Source organism: Monomorium pharaonis, chromosome 5 (genome assembly GCF_013373865.1).
Source record: "Monomorium pharaonis isolate MP-MQ-018 chromosome 5, ASM1337386v2, whole genome shotgun sequence".
Taxonomy (NCBI): domain Eukaryota; kingdom Metazoa; phylum Arthropoda; class Insecta; order Hymenoptera; family Formicidae; genus Monomorium; species Monomorium pharaonis.
Window position 1 is genome coordinate 15063898 of NC_050471.1, and position 14965 is coordinate 15078862.

The following is a 14965-nucleotide window of genomic DNA, read 5'->3' on the forward strand; positions in this document are numbered from 1 at the left end:
ATGTGTGTGTGAATACAATAATTTTTTAAAATAATTGTTACTTTAATAATCAAAGTTATACCATTTTAGGAATGTATATTACTTAAATTGAATTTGATCAAAAGTTTTATCTTGGATTTGTGATTTTTTCGTTATAAAAAAATATCAATTAGGTTGAATTTATCAAAAGTATTCTTGGATTTTGATTTTTTCCTTAAAGAAAAACCACACACTTGGCGCGCTTTTTTTACCTTTTTTAAAAAGGTAATTTTGCTTGGACATCATGCATTTTGTAGTATTTATAAATTATATATCACTTAGGCTGAATTTGATATGATCAAAAGTATTATTTTGGATTTTGCAATTTTTTTTATATATTACTAGTAAAGTAAAAAATAAAAATTAGTATTATTAAAAACATTTATTTAAAGTTTTATTCAAGCTAATTAATAATTGTGAATATTGATTGACAATTACTGCAATATTTAATCCCATTCCAATCGATCCACAATTCTATATCACATCTCTTCTATCTCATGGACACCAGTGTAAAATCTGAGTTACGTCACTCTCTGATCAATTAATTTTACATTGATGTTGATGATTAAATAGATGAGGTGTAACGTAGAGTTAGACATTGGTTAATTATTGATAATATTGTAAAGATAAGGACCATCTTTTAGCACCAAGATACCGGCAATTATATATATTACTAGTAAACTAAAGAATAAAAATTAGAATTATTAAAAACGTTTGTTTAAAGTTTTATTTAAGCTAATTAATAGTTTTGAATATTGATTGACAATTACAACAACATTTAACTAATCCACAATTCTAAATTACACATCTCATCTGTCTCATTGACACCAGTGTAAAATTTAAGTTATGTTACTCTCTGATTACTTAATTTTACATTGATGTTGATGATTCAATAGATAAGGTGTGACACAAAGTTGTTATATATATTACTAGTATACCAAAGAATAAAAATTAGTATTATTAAAAACGTTTATTTAAAGTTTTATTCAAGCTAATTAATAGTTGTGAATATTGAATGATATTTACAGCAATATTTAACTGATTCACAATTCTACATATCACACAACATCTCATCCATCTCATCGACACCAGTGTAAAATCTGAGTTATGTTGCTTTCTGATTAATTAATTTTACATTGATGTTGATGATTAAATAGATGAGGTGTGACGTAGAGTTGTGCGTTAGTTAAATATTGATAACGTTGTGAAGATAAGAACCATCTTTTATCACCAAGATATCTGCATTATATATGTTACTAGTAAACCAAAGAATAAAAATTAGTATTATCAAAAAATTAGTATTATCAACAAAAAAGCTAATTAATAGTTGTGAATATCGATTGACAATTGCAGCAATATTTAACTGATTCACAATTCTATATCACACAACATCTCATCTATCTCATCGACATCAGCGTAATGCAAGGTCTACAATGTCAGCAGGAGTAATGGAGTAGGAGTAAGAAGTAAGAAATATGAAATGAGATTTACCCATTTCGTTTACTCCCGGTTTTTAATTGGTCAATTGTTACTCTTACTCCTTACTCTATTAATCCTGCTATAGACCTTGAATAAGATCTGAGCTTCTTACTCACTGATTACTTAATTTTACATTGGTTAAGTTGTGCATGTGGTTAAATATTAAAGAGTTTAAGTATAGAAACATTTTTTGTCACTAATACATGGGCAATTATTATCAATTAAAAACCGGGAGTAAACGAAATGGGCAAATATCATTTCATATTTCTTACTTCTGAAGCGAGATCTACAATACACGGAGTAAGCATGGAGTAAGAAGTAAGACTGGCGTAAAAGGGTTAATCCAGTGTAAGAAAGCTGGCGTAAGGGCGTAAGCGAAATAAATTATTTTTATTTCGTCTTACTCCTACTCCTGCTTTTCTTAACGCTCGGTTAATCACAGCGCAGAATGAAATTACCTTACTCTTACTTCTTACTTCATGCTTACTCCAGCTATTGTAGACCAGGCTTTACTCCTACCCCATTACTCCTGTTGACGGTGTAGACCTTGCATTAAACATGACGGTATAATATGCATTATTACTTCACGAACTGTCATAATATAACCTCACACTACACGTCACTTCACGCGAACCCGTGACGACCCACATAACCCTTTACACACGATGCAAATACCGTAACAATGCGAATGGCTGCGTTCCGTTTTATTACGCACATGATTAACATTAGACATATTGGGAGCTTTCCAGCAAGGGACACAGGCGACACAAAGTGACACAGTGTTGAACACAGTGCTTTCCAACAACTACACAACTTGACACAAGTATACACAGTCTAAAAGCTGAGTTGAGCAAACACATGGCTACCAACTATTTTTTTTAATTAAAATTTTGATGTGCTATAAAAATGTAGCAGCCCTGTTTATTTTAGTTATCACATGTATAAGCATAGCTGGGAAACGTAAAGGAATATTAAAAATGTTTTTTTGCAAATATTGCAACGAGGAAATTGAATCTATTGAAAACAGTCCGCAACATGCATGCTTTATTAATAAAGATATTTACTTAGAAAATAATATTTTATGTACAATTGAAGAGAACAAAGGTAAGTTAGGTTAGGTTAGGTTAGGTTAAAACATTATATTTTTTAATAATAAAAATTTTTGGATATTTAAAATAAAAATAATAAAAATAACGTATCTAAAATCATACTGAGTAACAATGCAAAACAATTTTATTTGAATATGTTTTATTTAATTATTCACAAACGTTTTGACCATAAATTATTTGGGTCATCTTTAGTATGTTTTTGCAACAAAAGGTTTATGATAATTGTATATTATTTAGCGTATTTTTTAAAGTTTAAATATAATGATAAACTAGATCATCGTCTCTTCAAGATTAACGACTGAAGAAATGATCCAACTCATTATTACGAAAAATTATTACATGTTTAAATGAAATTGTTCTGCACTGTTACCCAACATGGCATTATATAATTATTTGTTATTTTTATTGTTTTAATGTTAAATTAAATAAATTTGTTAATTTAGTTTTTGTTTTTAATATTTAAATTATATTTTATTATTAAATTGTATCATATTTTATTTTATAGATTTGCCTTGTGCAATGCAACATAATAGTACAGAAGGTACAGAAAATATAGTTGTGAAAGAAGGAGAAAAAAAAACGCTTTCTAATTCTCCCACAATTAAACAACGTATGAGACAATTGAGTGATATTATATATGTATTTATGGTAATGTATTATTGATTAATCATTAATAAGTTATTATTATAGATGCTGTTTGGACTAAAAATGCAACATTAGCATTACTTGCTCTTTACGAAATGAAACTAGATATGCTAGATAGTCCTAAAACAAGAGGTAAAATTTGGCAAGAAATAGCCAATGGTCTATTAGAATACAGTATCGAGGCATGTATTTTTTAATAATTATTTCAAATTTACATTATTATTATTGCATTGCATTATTATTAATGGATCTAAATTAAATATATTGAGAAAATTATATATATATATATATAGCATATACACAGTATATTTAGTATGGTATATATATGGTATATATATATATATATATATATATATATATATATATATATATACCGTAATCATTATATCTATATATATTATAAGTTTCTGAAAATTTATTTTATTTATTTTTGTTGTAGATGACAAGCGATCAAGTAAGGTGGAAAATAAATGCTTTATTAAAAAAATATAAAGAAGTCATTGATAATTATTCAAAATCTGGAAGAGGAAATATTGAATTTGAATGGTTTCAAGTTATGGACGATATTTTTGGTAAAAAAAAGGATGCAACAAATCAAAACTATACTGTGTCAAACAAAATTTTAAATACAAAAATAAAGGAACCATCAACTTCTCAACAACTTGAAAAAAAACGTTTCTTTGAATCATCACATTTATCGTCAACTAATCAATTATTAAAAAAGAAAAGTTCTAATAAATCATTGAATAAATTACGAGCAGAAGATTCTGCAGATATATCTCCACCAGTTAATGTCACTGATACTGATTTAAAACAAAAAAACCGTCCAACACATGGAACATGTTCCAACATTGCAAAAACTAAAATTGAGTTAGAAAAGCAATGGTTTGAACATTTGGCTATAAAAAAAGACCGTGATCGCTTAAAAGATGAAAAATACTCAACATTAATTGAAAGCAAAAAAGAAGTGGTAAAATTAAAAAGAAAGCAATTTGCATTAAAAGAAGAAGAACTTCAACAGCGACGCGAAATTGCAGAAAATAAATTAAGAGAAAAAAAAAGATTACATGATGGAATGTTAGAAATTGAAAAACAAAAATTAAAAATTTTAAAAAAATATTTAGACAAAGAAAATGTGCAAAATATGTCATCGGAATCAGATTAAATATTAATACCCTACATTTGTTTAAATTTTGTTTTGTGTTTTAATATATTATTCATTTTTTTGCATTGTAACGTTTATTTTTCATTATTACTCGAAAGAATTAAAATATTTCTGTTAATAATTAAAACATTTAAAACTTTATGTATTACAGCTAAATTTTTTTATTATGTAATATATGTTACAATGTTTATTTTTTGTTATTAAAATATTTAAACGTTTTAATTCATTTAAATAATATTTTATTTTATATATTGTTAGTATTTAATAATATTGAAATATTTTGAAAGCCCTGTTAAGACATGGACAGCACATTAATAAAGATATTCAAAATAAAAGTATTTAACATAACAGTATTTAATTTTATCTTTTATTCTCGTTTAAAAAATGTAAAAAATGTTTTTTTAAAGTATTTAATAAAAACTATAAAATAAAATTGAAATATCAAACCTATCCAATAAAGTTCGCAAAGGTTTAGATTTGCTTAACTTTAATCTCTGTTTAACTTGCTTTTTTTTAATTCTTAAAATAAAAGAAAATAAAATGTAAACTGAAATTAAAATTAATCAACATGTGGAATCTAATACAAAAATAAGTCATAATTCATATAAGTCATTTTATTTTATTAAAAGTAAAATATTTTGTACATGTAAGTCTTATATTTTTCTTAACAAGGAAAAATTTCATTGAATAATTGAGTTCTACGATCTCCTGGAATATTTTCTTCAATTATTCCATTATTATTTAAAATGTTATTTATATTTTCATCATAATATTCAGGAAAATCATATGTATCATTTTCATTGATGCAATAATTGTGTAAAATACAAGCTGCTACTACTGTATTAATAATAAAAGGTAATGTACGGTATTCATTAAAAAATTTAATACGTCTAAAACGCCCTTTTAATTGACCAAATGCTCTCTCAACTGAAATCCGTGTTGACGAAATCATGTAATTAAATTCTACTTGTTGAGGAGATAAATGACCGTTATCTTTATACGGTGAAACAAGCCATGGTAAAGAGGGATATGCCGAATCACCTAATATAAATGTTTGATTAGGAAATAACATTGCTTGATTAACAGATGCTGCTTCATATAAAGGAGATCTTCTAAGAACACGTGAATCATGAAGAGAACCAGGTTCGCCACAATATATATTTGTAATTCGCATATCAGAATCTACAACAGCTTGTAAGCAGATTGAAAAATATTTTTTTCGATTTATATAATCACGTGCATTAATTGACGGTTTTTCTATTCTAATGTGAGTGCCGTCAATTGCCCCTAAAACATTTGGTACTCCTTGTTTGATAAAAAATTTGTCACATACAATTTTAACATTTTGTTCTTGTGGCCATTTAATAATCGTATCTAATTTACTCAGAAACCACTTTGTAATTCGTCGCAAAACTCGGAATACAGATGAAATTGAAATATCAAATCTATCCGATAAAGTTCGCAAAGGTTCTGTATTTGCAATATACCATAAAAATAAAATAAAACTCAATTTTGCAGAAAGTGGTCGTATTCCAAAAGAATGGGATGGAATGTAACCCGATAATTTCAATTCATCTGAAAACAAATAATGCATTATTTTTATGAGTATATATTTTACAATACTATTTATTTGGTCATTGTAATTAAAGGTATAAATATTTATTATTATACCAATTAACGTTAATGCAGTACGTCGATTTATTCTTAAGTGTTCTTTAAATTCTTGATCCGACAAAGAGTCTATAATTTCAAGATAATTTTCAATACGTTGTCTTTTTTTACCACTCGTCAAAAATTTCATTAGCGGAAACAATAACAAATCATCATCATCACTTGATGAATTGATAATATTATCTGTACTACTACTACTGCTACTATTCAATTCATCCAATGTGGTACTTGAGGAATCGGTGCAAATTGAATAATTGACTCCTTCCATTAATTGCAAAATTAATCTTTTGTCGTTGTTCATCTAAAAATTAAAATAATTTATTAAAGAATAAAAAAAGGATAAGTTACGTCTCTTTTAAAATCTCATATTTTACTTTATTTAAATTAACAAGTTTAAAACCAACATTTTAACAATATATTTAATAAACATACTTTTATAATTAATATTAATTAAATATTATTAATACACAATTTTTTCGAGCAAATAGGTACATGTCACATAAGTTTTTAATTTTATAAAAACTATGAAAGGAAACATATTATATTTAACGTTTAAAGCGCTATCTACTGGTGATATTGAAAATTAAATAGCGTTCCAACAAACAGTTTTACACAGTGTTCTAGTGTTTGACACTGTGTTTAATTGTGTTGACTAGCTGGAAAGCTCCCATTATTACGTGTGAAACGAAACGTTGTCCAAAAAGCATGCGAACATGACCACTGAGGCTCGATTCTTGAATTCATTCGTAAGAAAACGTATGCGCAAATACCCGCTCTAACAGAAAAGTTGCAAGTTTATTGGTTAAAAACTATACGATAGCCAATAAATTTTCAACTTTTCTGTAAGAACAGAATTTGCGAATACGTTTCTCTTGCAAATGAATTCAAGAATCGAGCCCCTGCTCATCAAAGAAAATATACTAAGAGAAGCACAGGCTCCGTATTAGAAAGTGGAAACCATAGAGAGCTTGTATTAATGGAGAGGCCTTGGTGCATCGCGACGCGCGCGGGGAGAATTGACAGAGAGGTGAATATGGGTGCTTTCCAGCAATGTACACAGGCGACACTGTGTAACACAGTGTACGAACTAGTGCTTTCCAACTACGACACAAGTCGACACAATCGTACACAGCACTGGGGCTCTATTCTTGAATTCATTCGCAAGAGAAACGTATTCGCAAATTCTGATCTTACAGAAAAGTTGGAAATTTATTGGTTATCGTATGGCTATTAACCAATAAACTTACAACTTTCTGTTAGAGCGAGTATTTGCGTATACGTTTCTCTTGCGAATAAATTCAAGAATAGAGCCCCTGATCTCATTAAAGTGGATATGGCATACCCTAATAATCTGAGGCTTAGTTTACATCGTGCATTTGATACGCGTATCAGGTACCATATTCGTATCAAATTCGTACTAAATATTTAGTACGCACGATGTAAACGCTGCCGGATCAATTTGGTACGAGCGTATCAAGTAGGAGTATCGTACTAAACTGATACGCGTACCAAGTGATACAAATGTCGATGTAAACGCATAAAACGCATTTTAGAGAGAATTTAGCAATTGAGCATAACCTCAGTGCTAAAATCTAAAAACCGGTGTGAAAATGCCTTAGTAGGAGACATCAACATGAATTAAATTTGTATTATATTTTTCACAGTACATGCTTAGTACATTCGATGTAAACGCGCCCGTACTAAGGCTTTGGTGCGCACCAAACTTAATACGCGTACTAAGGTTTTGACGATGTAAACTAAGCCTGAGGTAAAAAAGTGTGACCAATAGAATACCGGAAGCCATTAAAGTTGTAGTCAGCGTACACGCTTTTGGCGGAAAATTTGAATGACTAACACAAAATATATGTGTTAAATAAGATATATTGTAAAAATATAAAATATGATTATAATGTAACCAGTAAAAATGAATTAAAGAATTAATTAATTTACAAAATATATTAAAATGTATATGTTTAGTAATTTGAAATGTTCTAAAATATTAATCTGGAATGTGTTTATTTGAATTTTTATAATATTGTTTTATATCATACATATAACATTTAATATTATGTATTTTTTTATAATTGTAAGTGACATTTGTAAGTGACTTTATAACAAATATTTTGTAATATTTAAAAAAATATTTGGTAATATATAACATTTTTATGTATAAATTGAGTCAAAATATATAAATATTTTATTAAATAAGAGGATAAATTAAAGATTAAAAAATAAAATTTTGCAGGTGTCTAAAAATCGTAAATTTTTATTTATGACCATCTTGTTAAATAATTTTACTAATAAATAATATTACTACTACTAAACTTATAAATAAGTTTAAAGGGTATTGTTATAGCTTATTTTGTCCTCGTGTCCTTAATTGTGTTGTAGTAATCCATACTTGCAGCTTGTAAAAAAAGTAACTATTAGACATAGATTAGCATAGATTTATTTAATATTTAAGTATAAATATTATAATGTACATAATAAAATGTATATACATGCACTATATACATGCACAGCATAGAAGAAAATAAGATAATTTTTTTATCGCGTTTTTTAGAAAATAGTAATAGAAAAGTAGTAATAGAAAAATGTTATTTTGCGTGCTTTATTAAACTTTGCAAGTCACATGCTGTGCTATTTAAACATAATGACAATAATGTTACATTATAAATATATTTTATAACATAAAATATATGAATTCAAAATAAACGTATCACTTAAAACTTAAATTTGTAATTTAAAGCAACATAATAAAAATGTGTATTCAACAAATACTTATGTACTTATGAGGTACATATTTGAATCCAGATACATTATATATTAAACATATTATTATTAAACTTTTCAGACTTAACCTTACTCACCTATGAAACGTTTGTTGTTTATTTTCACTTCCTTTTCCACAATAAACACATTTTTTAATTTTGGAATCTTACTATTTTACTATTTTACTATTTTTATTATAAAAAAAGTAATATTTTGAATAAAACTGATACACATCTACGTCTATAGATAATTAATTACACGTGGAATTTCGTATCATCGTCACAGTAAACTGTGTTCGTATTCGTATACACCGCCATATTGTGTACAGAGACTACAACCTTCAATTGGTCACACTTATTTCGTCCTATGCCATATCCACTTTAATGAGATCAGTGGTACACAGCTAAAAAGCTAAGTTTGACCGTGCCGTCACTCCACGAATGCCAACATTTTTACATCTGGTATCACTTATTTTTTTATAAATTTCTATACATTTCTAGTTTTGGCTAAACCGATTAAACGTTACGTTTAGGTTTAGGTTATTTTCGTTTGTCATCATAGGTGATCATAGGTGTTTATCGATTTCTGATCCATTTTCTGACCTTTTTGACATTAATGCAATCTAATTTTGTTTTGTCGCTGCCATCCTTAACCAATGTAAATAAAATTTGCCTTACACATGGAAGGTAATTCAATGCATACTTTATTTTATTATTTGTTGCAACTACAAATGTAATAAATACATTGATAAATTTACTATTATCATACTTATCTTTTATACATACATGTTAACCGTAGTAACTCTTATACATTTTTATCTTTATTAATTTTAATCAATTTCGAGAATTTGATTCTTTAATATAAACCACGATATAAATTTATAATTAAAAATTTACATAAATTTACTAATTAATAAAATCAACGGTATAATTTGAAAGTCGCCAGTGATGATTTTCAATAAATGAGATTAATTTTTTTTTTCAAGTTGACACAAATTTTATTCAGACAATTACAGTTACGACGTTTTGGCCCCTGCTTTGGGCCCTTATCAAGTAGTATACAATCACATATGAATTTGTGACTCGCGTCAGCAAATCATGATTATAGGTGTTACATTAAATATTTGTGTCAATTAATAATAATATAGTTAATGAAACCACTGCCTGTGGCAATTACTGCTCAGTAAAGACTTATATTGTCAATTTTAATATTCATAGTATTATTTTTATAAATTAAACAGGCAGTGGTTTCATTAGCTATATTATTATTAATTGACACGAATATTTAATGTAACAACACCTATAATCATGATTCGCTGACGCGAGTCACAAATTCATATGTGATTGTATACTACTTGATGAGGGCCCAAAGCAGGGGCCAAAACGTCGTAACTGCCCAGATAGCAAGTATGATATAATAAAGATATTAGCATCTTGCTACGCATTTATGTCGTCCCTTGTGCTGTTGTCTGCTAGCATTCGATGTCGAAAATAAAATTCTTTGCACGTTTCAAACACTATGCTAGCATTACTTAAGATCAGTGTCGAATGCTAGCAAATAACAGCACAAGGGACGACATAAATGCGTAGCAAGATGCTAACATCTTTATTAGCAACATGAGAACAATTTGTGCTCATACATACATTTGTGGCTATCTGGGTGTAATTGTCTGAATAAAATTTGCGTCAACTTGAAGAAAAAAATTAGTCTCATTTATTACTAATTAATAATTATATAATTTTTCATTTACAGCAGTGGAAGGATTTATTTGCAGGCACTGCGGTGCATATATTCCTTTGTTAGAAACAGCATCCGTTCATGAATGTTTTAAAAACAAAGATGTATATGTAGACAACAATAATGTTTTATTTGTACATGACAATTTGGATGGCCATGATAAACGTAAGTTTATTTTTTAAATTGACCTTATTTTACTTATTATAAAAGCCATTTCTTGATCTATTTTTAAATATCTCTTCCTTCTCTATCTCTCATATAAATAAAAATTTAAATAAAATTTCTGTATGTGTGTGTGTGTGCATGTGCATTTTATGTTATTCATACAATTTTTTAAATATACATAATTTATATTTTCCATTAATTTTTTTCAGTATGTAATGACTATGAGAAAACAAACACTATAGGAAGTAGTGAACAATCTACTAAGCAAAGTAAATTTATATATATTATATATTTATTGTATATATACAGTACTGGCTAAAATTATATCACCTTTAGGTTTTTTAAGCATAACTTGTTTTAAAGTGCACGGATCTTTACCATATCATAATATGTTTTGATGGCAAGTATACTTTACTGAAGAAATAACTTTTCATCAAATAATAAAAAGAATAACTTGCGGAAAAATAATTTTATTTGAAGTCTCTAAAATAATAAACTTTGATCGCATTATAACAAGTACATACAAATGCTTTAAAAATAAACAACAAATCCATAATTTATATTGTACAACTCTAATACTTTGTAGCAAAACTCTAGTACTTTGACATCGATTACAGCTTGGCAGCGTAAAACGAAAAACAAAGATAGCACAAATGTGCGGTTTTCAAAAAATTAATCAAAAATTAAAAATCATGTATTTTGTCAAATCTCATTACACTTTATGCACAAGATGCACTTGCTACTAGGTGTCTACTATAAAATTTTTAGCGTATTCGATACATTTTGAGTTGAGAACAAAAGTACTTAAAAAATTTATATCACCTAAAGGTGATATAATTCTGGCCGGTACTGTATATACAGGGTGTTCCAAATTAACCGGAGGAGCCGGCATGTATGTATTCCTCATGAAAAATTGAGTCAAAAATGTCAGTAGCAAAATCTTGAGGGATTAATAGTTTTCAAATGGTAAGCCTTTGAAACCTTCCAACCACAGGCCGTGAAGCTCACGCTGTCAGGCGCGGCGCAACTAAGCGGCCGGCCGGTCGCTTTGACGAGTATCGCTAAACGGTATGGTACCGAACGAGTATAAATCTGTGAAATCTCTATTAATATTTGTTGTTGTATTCTAAATCGAGTCCAATTTAATTGACAAAAAGTAATATCAGTTGTAAATTTGATAAAACGTCATTTATATCAATAAAAAATATGTGTTTTTGAAATACGTTTTATGTATAAATAAATTAATAAATAAAATCAATACTAATTAAATTATTTAATCAAATAATATTAAAAACATCAGTCGACAACATTTCCAAAACTTTTTTTCAAAAAGTTCTGTCACAAACAAAAAACATTTACATTTGAAATTTGCATTTGATGTAAATAAATATTTCATATTTAGGAAATGAAATGAACGAAATTCCGAATTATGATATAAGAGAAAAAGGAAGTAATAATGTGAAGGAAAATCGACGTAAGTAAATAATAAGTATTATTATTACAAATTACATTTTGAATAATATTTTAGAAACTTTTAGAGTGATCGAATTGATGAGGCGCTTGCAACCATTACGCCTGAAATGGTACAATGATCGAGAGAAAATTTGATTAGACGTGCTCAGCTTTGTATTGAAATGGGTGGTGGCCATTTCGAACATCTACTCTAAAAGTTTCTAAAATATTATTCAAAATGTAATTTGTAATAATAATACTTATTATTTACTTACGTCAATTTTTCTTCACGGTATTACTTCCTTTTCCTCTTATATCATAATTCGGAATTTCGTTCATTTTATTTCCTAAATATGAAATATTTATTTACATCAAATGCGAATTTCAAATGTAAATGTTTTCTATTTGTGACAGAACTTTTTGAAAAAAAGTTTTGGAAATGTTGTCGACTGATGTTTTTAATATTATTTGATTAAATAATTTAATTAATATTGATTTTATTTATTAATTTATTTATACATAAAACGTATTTCAGAAACACATATTTTTTATTGATATAAATGACGTTTTATCGAATTTACAACTGATATTACTTTTTGTCAATTAAATTGGACTCGATTTAAGAATACAGCAACAAATATTAATAGAGATTTCACAGATTTATACTCGTTCGGTACTACACCGTTTAGCGATACTCGTCAAAACAACCGGCCGGCCGCTTAGTTGCGCCGCGCCTGACAGCGCAAGCTTCACGGCCTGTGGTTGGAAAGTTTCAAAGGCTTACCATTTGAAAACTATTGATCCCTCAAGATTTTGCTACTGACATTTTCGACTCAGTTTTTCATGAGGAATACGTACATGCCGGCTCCTCCGGTTAATCTGGAACACCCTGTATATATATATGTATATTCATACAATTTTTTAAATATACATAATTTATATTTTCTATTTATTTTTTTCAGCATGTAATGACTATGAGAAAACAAACACTATAGAAAGTAGTGAACAATCTACTAAGCAAAGTAAATTTATATATATTATATATTTATTGTATATATATATTATATATATATATGTATATGTATATACAATATGTTTGTTTTATTTTTCCAAATTATCTTTAAATGCTATTTATATTTCACAGGTGCTGTGTGGACTGATAAAGCTATAATGGCTCTTCTCAGCCTTTACGAAGCCAATGTGCATATGTTGGATCATCCAAAGAAAAAAACCAAAATTTGGACAGCAGTATCAGATGGTTTAAAAGATTTCGAAATCGAGGTATGACAAAAGTAGTATATTATAAACGTTTTTTATAAACAAAATAAAACAATTTTATTTGTATGTTATCTTTAAAAAAATCTCAATTTAACGATCAACAATATTTTAAAATCCAGCTTTACACACACCATAAACATACATATATGTATATATTTTCATCATGCTTTTATTAAAAAAATTTTTTTTAGATGTCCCTGATCAAGTAAGATGGAAGATGAACATATTGCAAAAAAAATACAAAAAATGTTGTGACAACAATAACAAGTCCGGTAGGGGTAAAATGGAATTTAAATGGTATGATCAATTGGATGAAATATTTGGTAGAAATAAAGACGCTATTGCTGCCCATACCGTATCAAGTAAAATAATAAAACAAGCTTCCGAGTCTACATTATCCAGCCAAAAGAACATTGGAAATTGTACTTCTGAGTCGTCATAGTCGGCTGAGATTCCTGCAACTCCTATTGCTTCTACTTCTTTGCCAATTAATAATAAAAATGCAAAAAAACCATTTCGTATTTGGCGTGGAACAGGTTCGAACTTAGCAGATAAAAAATTAAACATTGAACATCAGTGGCTTAAATTTTTAGAAAACAAAGAAGTAAGAGATACTGAACGTGATAAAAGGATTGCGAAATCTGAAGAAAGAGCAACCGAGAGTTTCACGCTAAAGAAAAAATTAATAGCTTTAAAAAAACAAGAAATAGAACAAAAAAGAGAATTATTAAATAAAAAATTAAAAGATAAAAAAAATAGGCATGCTGAAATTATACAAATAGAAAAAACAAAATGTAAATTACTGAAAAAATTATTATATCAAACAAATATAAAAATATCCGACGATTCTGACGAATAATAACTGATTAACATTGATACTAATATTAGAGCAGTTAATAAAACTGTTATAGTTTGAAATTATTGAAGATAAATCTATTATTTGTGAAGTATTAAGGCCCGGTTCCACAACTCACGGTTTAATTAATTGGCCGATTATTCCATTGGAATTGACCAATCGTATTTGTCGTTAAGCAAAATTAACAAATACGATTGGTCAATTCCAATGAAATAATCGGCCAGTTAATTTAACTGTGAGTTGTGGAACCGGGCCTAAAAGGTCTAGAAAAATTCAAAATAATAAAAGCTAATATTAAGATATTACCTATTGATTGAATTGCAGTGGTACTCTCAACTCGCAAGTGTTCCTTAAATTCTAAATCTGTCCAGGGGCTCGATTCTTGAATTCATTTGCAAGAGAAACGTATTCGCAAATTCTGTTCTTACAGAAAAGTTGAAAATTTATTGGCTATCGTATGGCTTTTAACCAATAAACTTGCAACTTTTCTGTTAGAGCGGGTATTTGCGCATACGTTTTCTTGCGAATGAATTCAAGAATCGAGCCCCCGCTATCAACAACATGAAGATAATGTTCAACTCGATGTTTCTTACGTCCATTAATTAAATATTTCAGTAA

The 14965-nt window shown here is 28.0% G+C and overlaps 3 protein-coding genes across 7 annotated transcripts; 2 read left to right on the plus strand and 1 right to left on the minus strand.

The window, feature by feature from the left end:
* Positions 1 to 2214: 2214 nt before the first annotated feature.
* On the plus strand, positions 2215 to 3463 carry LOC118645703. Its single transcript, XM_036287365.1, has 3 exons — positions 2215 to 2601; positions 3112 to 3216; positions 3297 to 3463. Exons 1-3 carry the CDS (start codon positions 2391 to 2393, stop codon positions 3446 to 3448), a joined length of 468 nt encoding a protein of 155 aa, XP_036143258.1. The 5' UTR covers positions 2215 to 2390; the 3' UTR covers positions 3449 to 3463.
* A 1318-nt stretch (positions 3464 to 4781) lies between these two features.
* Positions 4782 to 9320, minus strand: LOC118645590 (protein ALP1-like). 3 transcript variants are annotated; one of them, XM_036286973.1, is made up of 3 exons: positions 8958 to 9320; positions 6088 to 6388; positions 4782 to 5991 (listed from the first exon to the last, which is right to left on the minus strand). In XM_036286973.1, the coding sequence occupies exons 2-3, from the start codon at positions 6386 to 6388 to the stop codon at positions 5081 to 5083; spliced, it is 1212 nt and encodes a 403-aa protein (XP_036142866.1). In that variant the 5' UTR covers positions 8958 to 9320; the 3' UTR covers positions 4782 to 5080. The 3 variants fall into 3 exon arrangements, with proteins under 3 accessions (XP_036142866.1, XP_036142867.1, XP_036142865.1); XM_036286974.1 differs by lacking the exon at positions 8958 to 9320 and adding an exon at positions 6700 to 6766; XM_036286972.1 differs by lacking the exon at positions 8958 to 9320 and adding an exon at positions 6520 to 6680.
* A 26-nt stretch (positions 9321 to 9346) lies between these two features.
* Positions 9347 to 14140, plus strand: LOC118645592. Of its 3 annotated transcripts, XM_036286975.1 has the most exons (6): positions 9350 to 9545; positions 10612 to 10761; positions 10971 to 11030; positions 13176 to 13235; positions 13358 to 13494; positions 13683 to 14140. In XM_036286975.1, the coding sequence occupies exons 1-6, from the start codon at positions 9539 to 9541 to the stop codon at positions 13698 to 13700; spliced, it is 432 nt and encodes a 143-aa protein (XP_036142868.1). In that variant the 5' UTR covers positions 9350 to 9538; the 3' UTR covers positions 13701 to 14140. The 3 variants fall into 3 exon arrangements, with proteins under 3 accessions (XP_036142870.1, XP_036142868.1, XP_036142869.1); XM_036286977.1 differs by lacking the exon at positions 13176 to 13235 and having other exon boundaries at positions 9347 to 9545; XM_036286976.1 differs by lacking the exon at positions 10971 to 11030 and having other exon boundaries at positions 9357 to 9545.
* Positions 14141 to 14965: the final 825 nt, after the last annotated feature.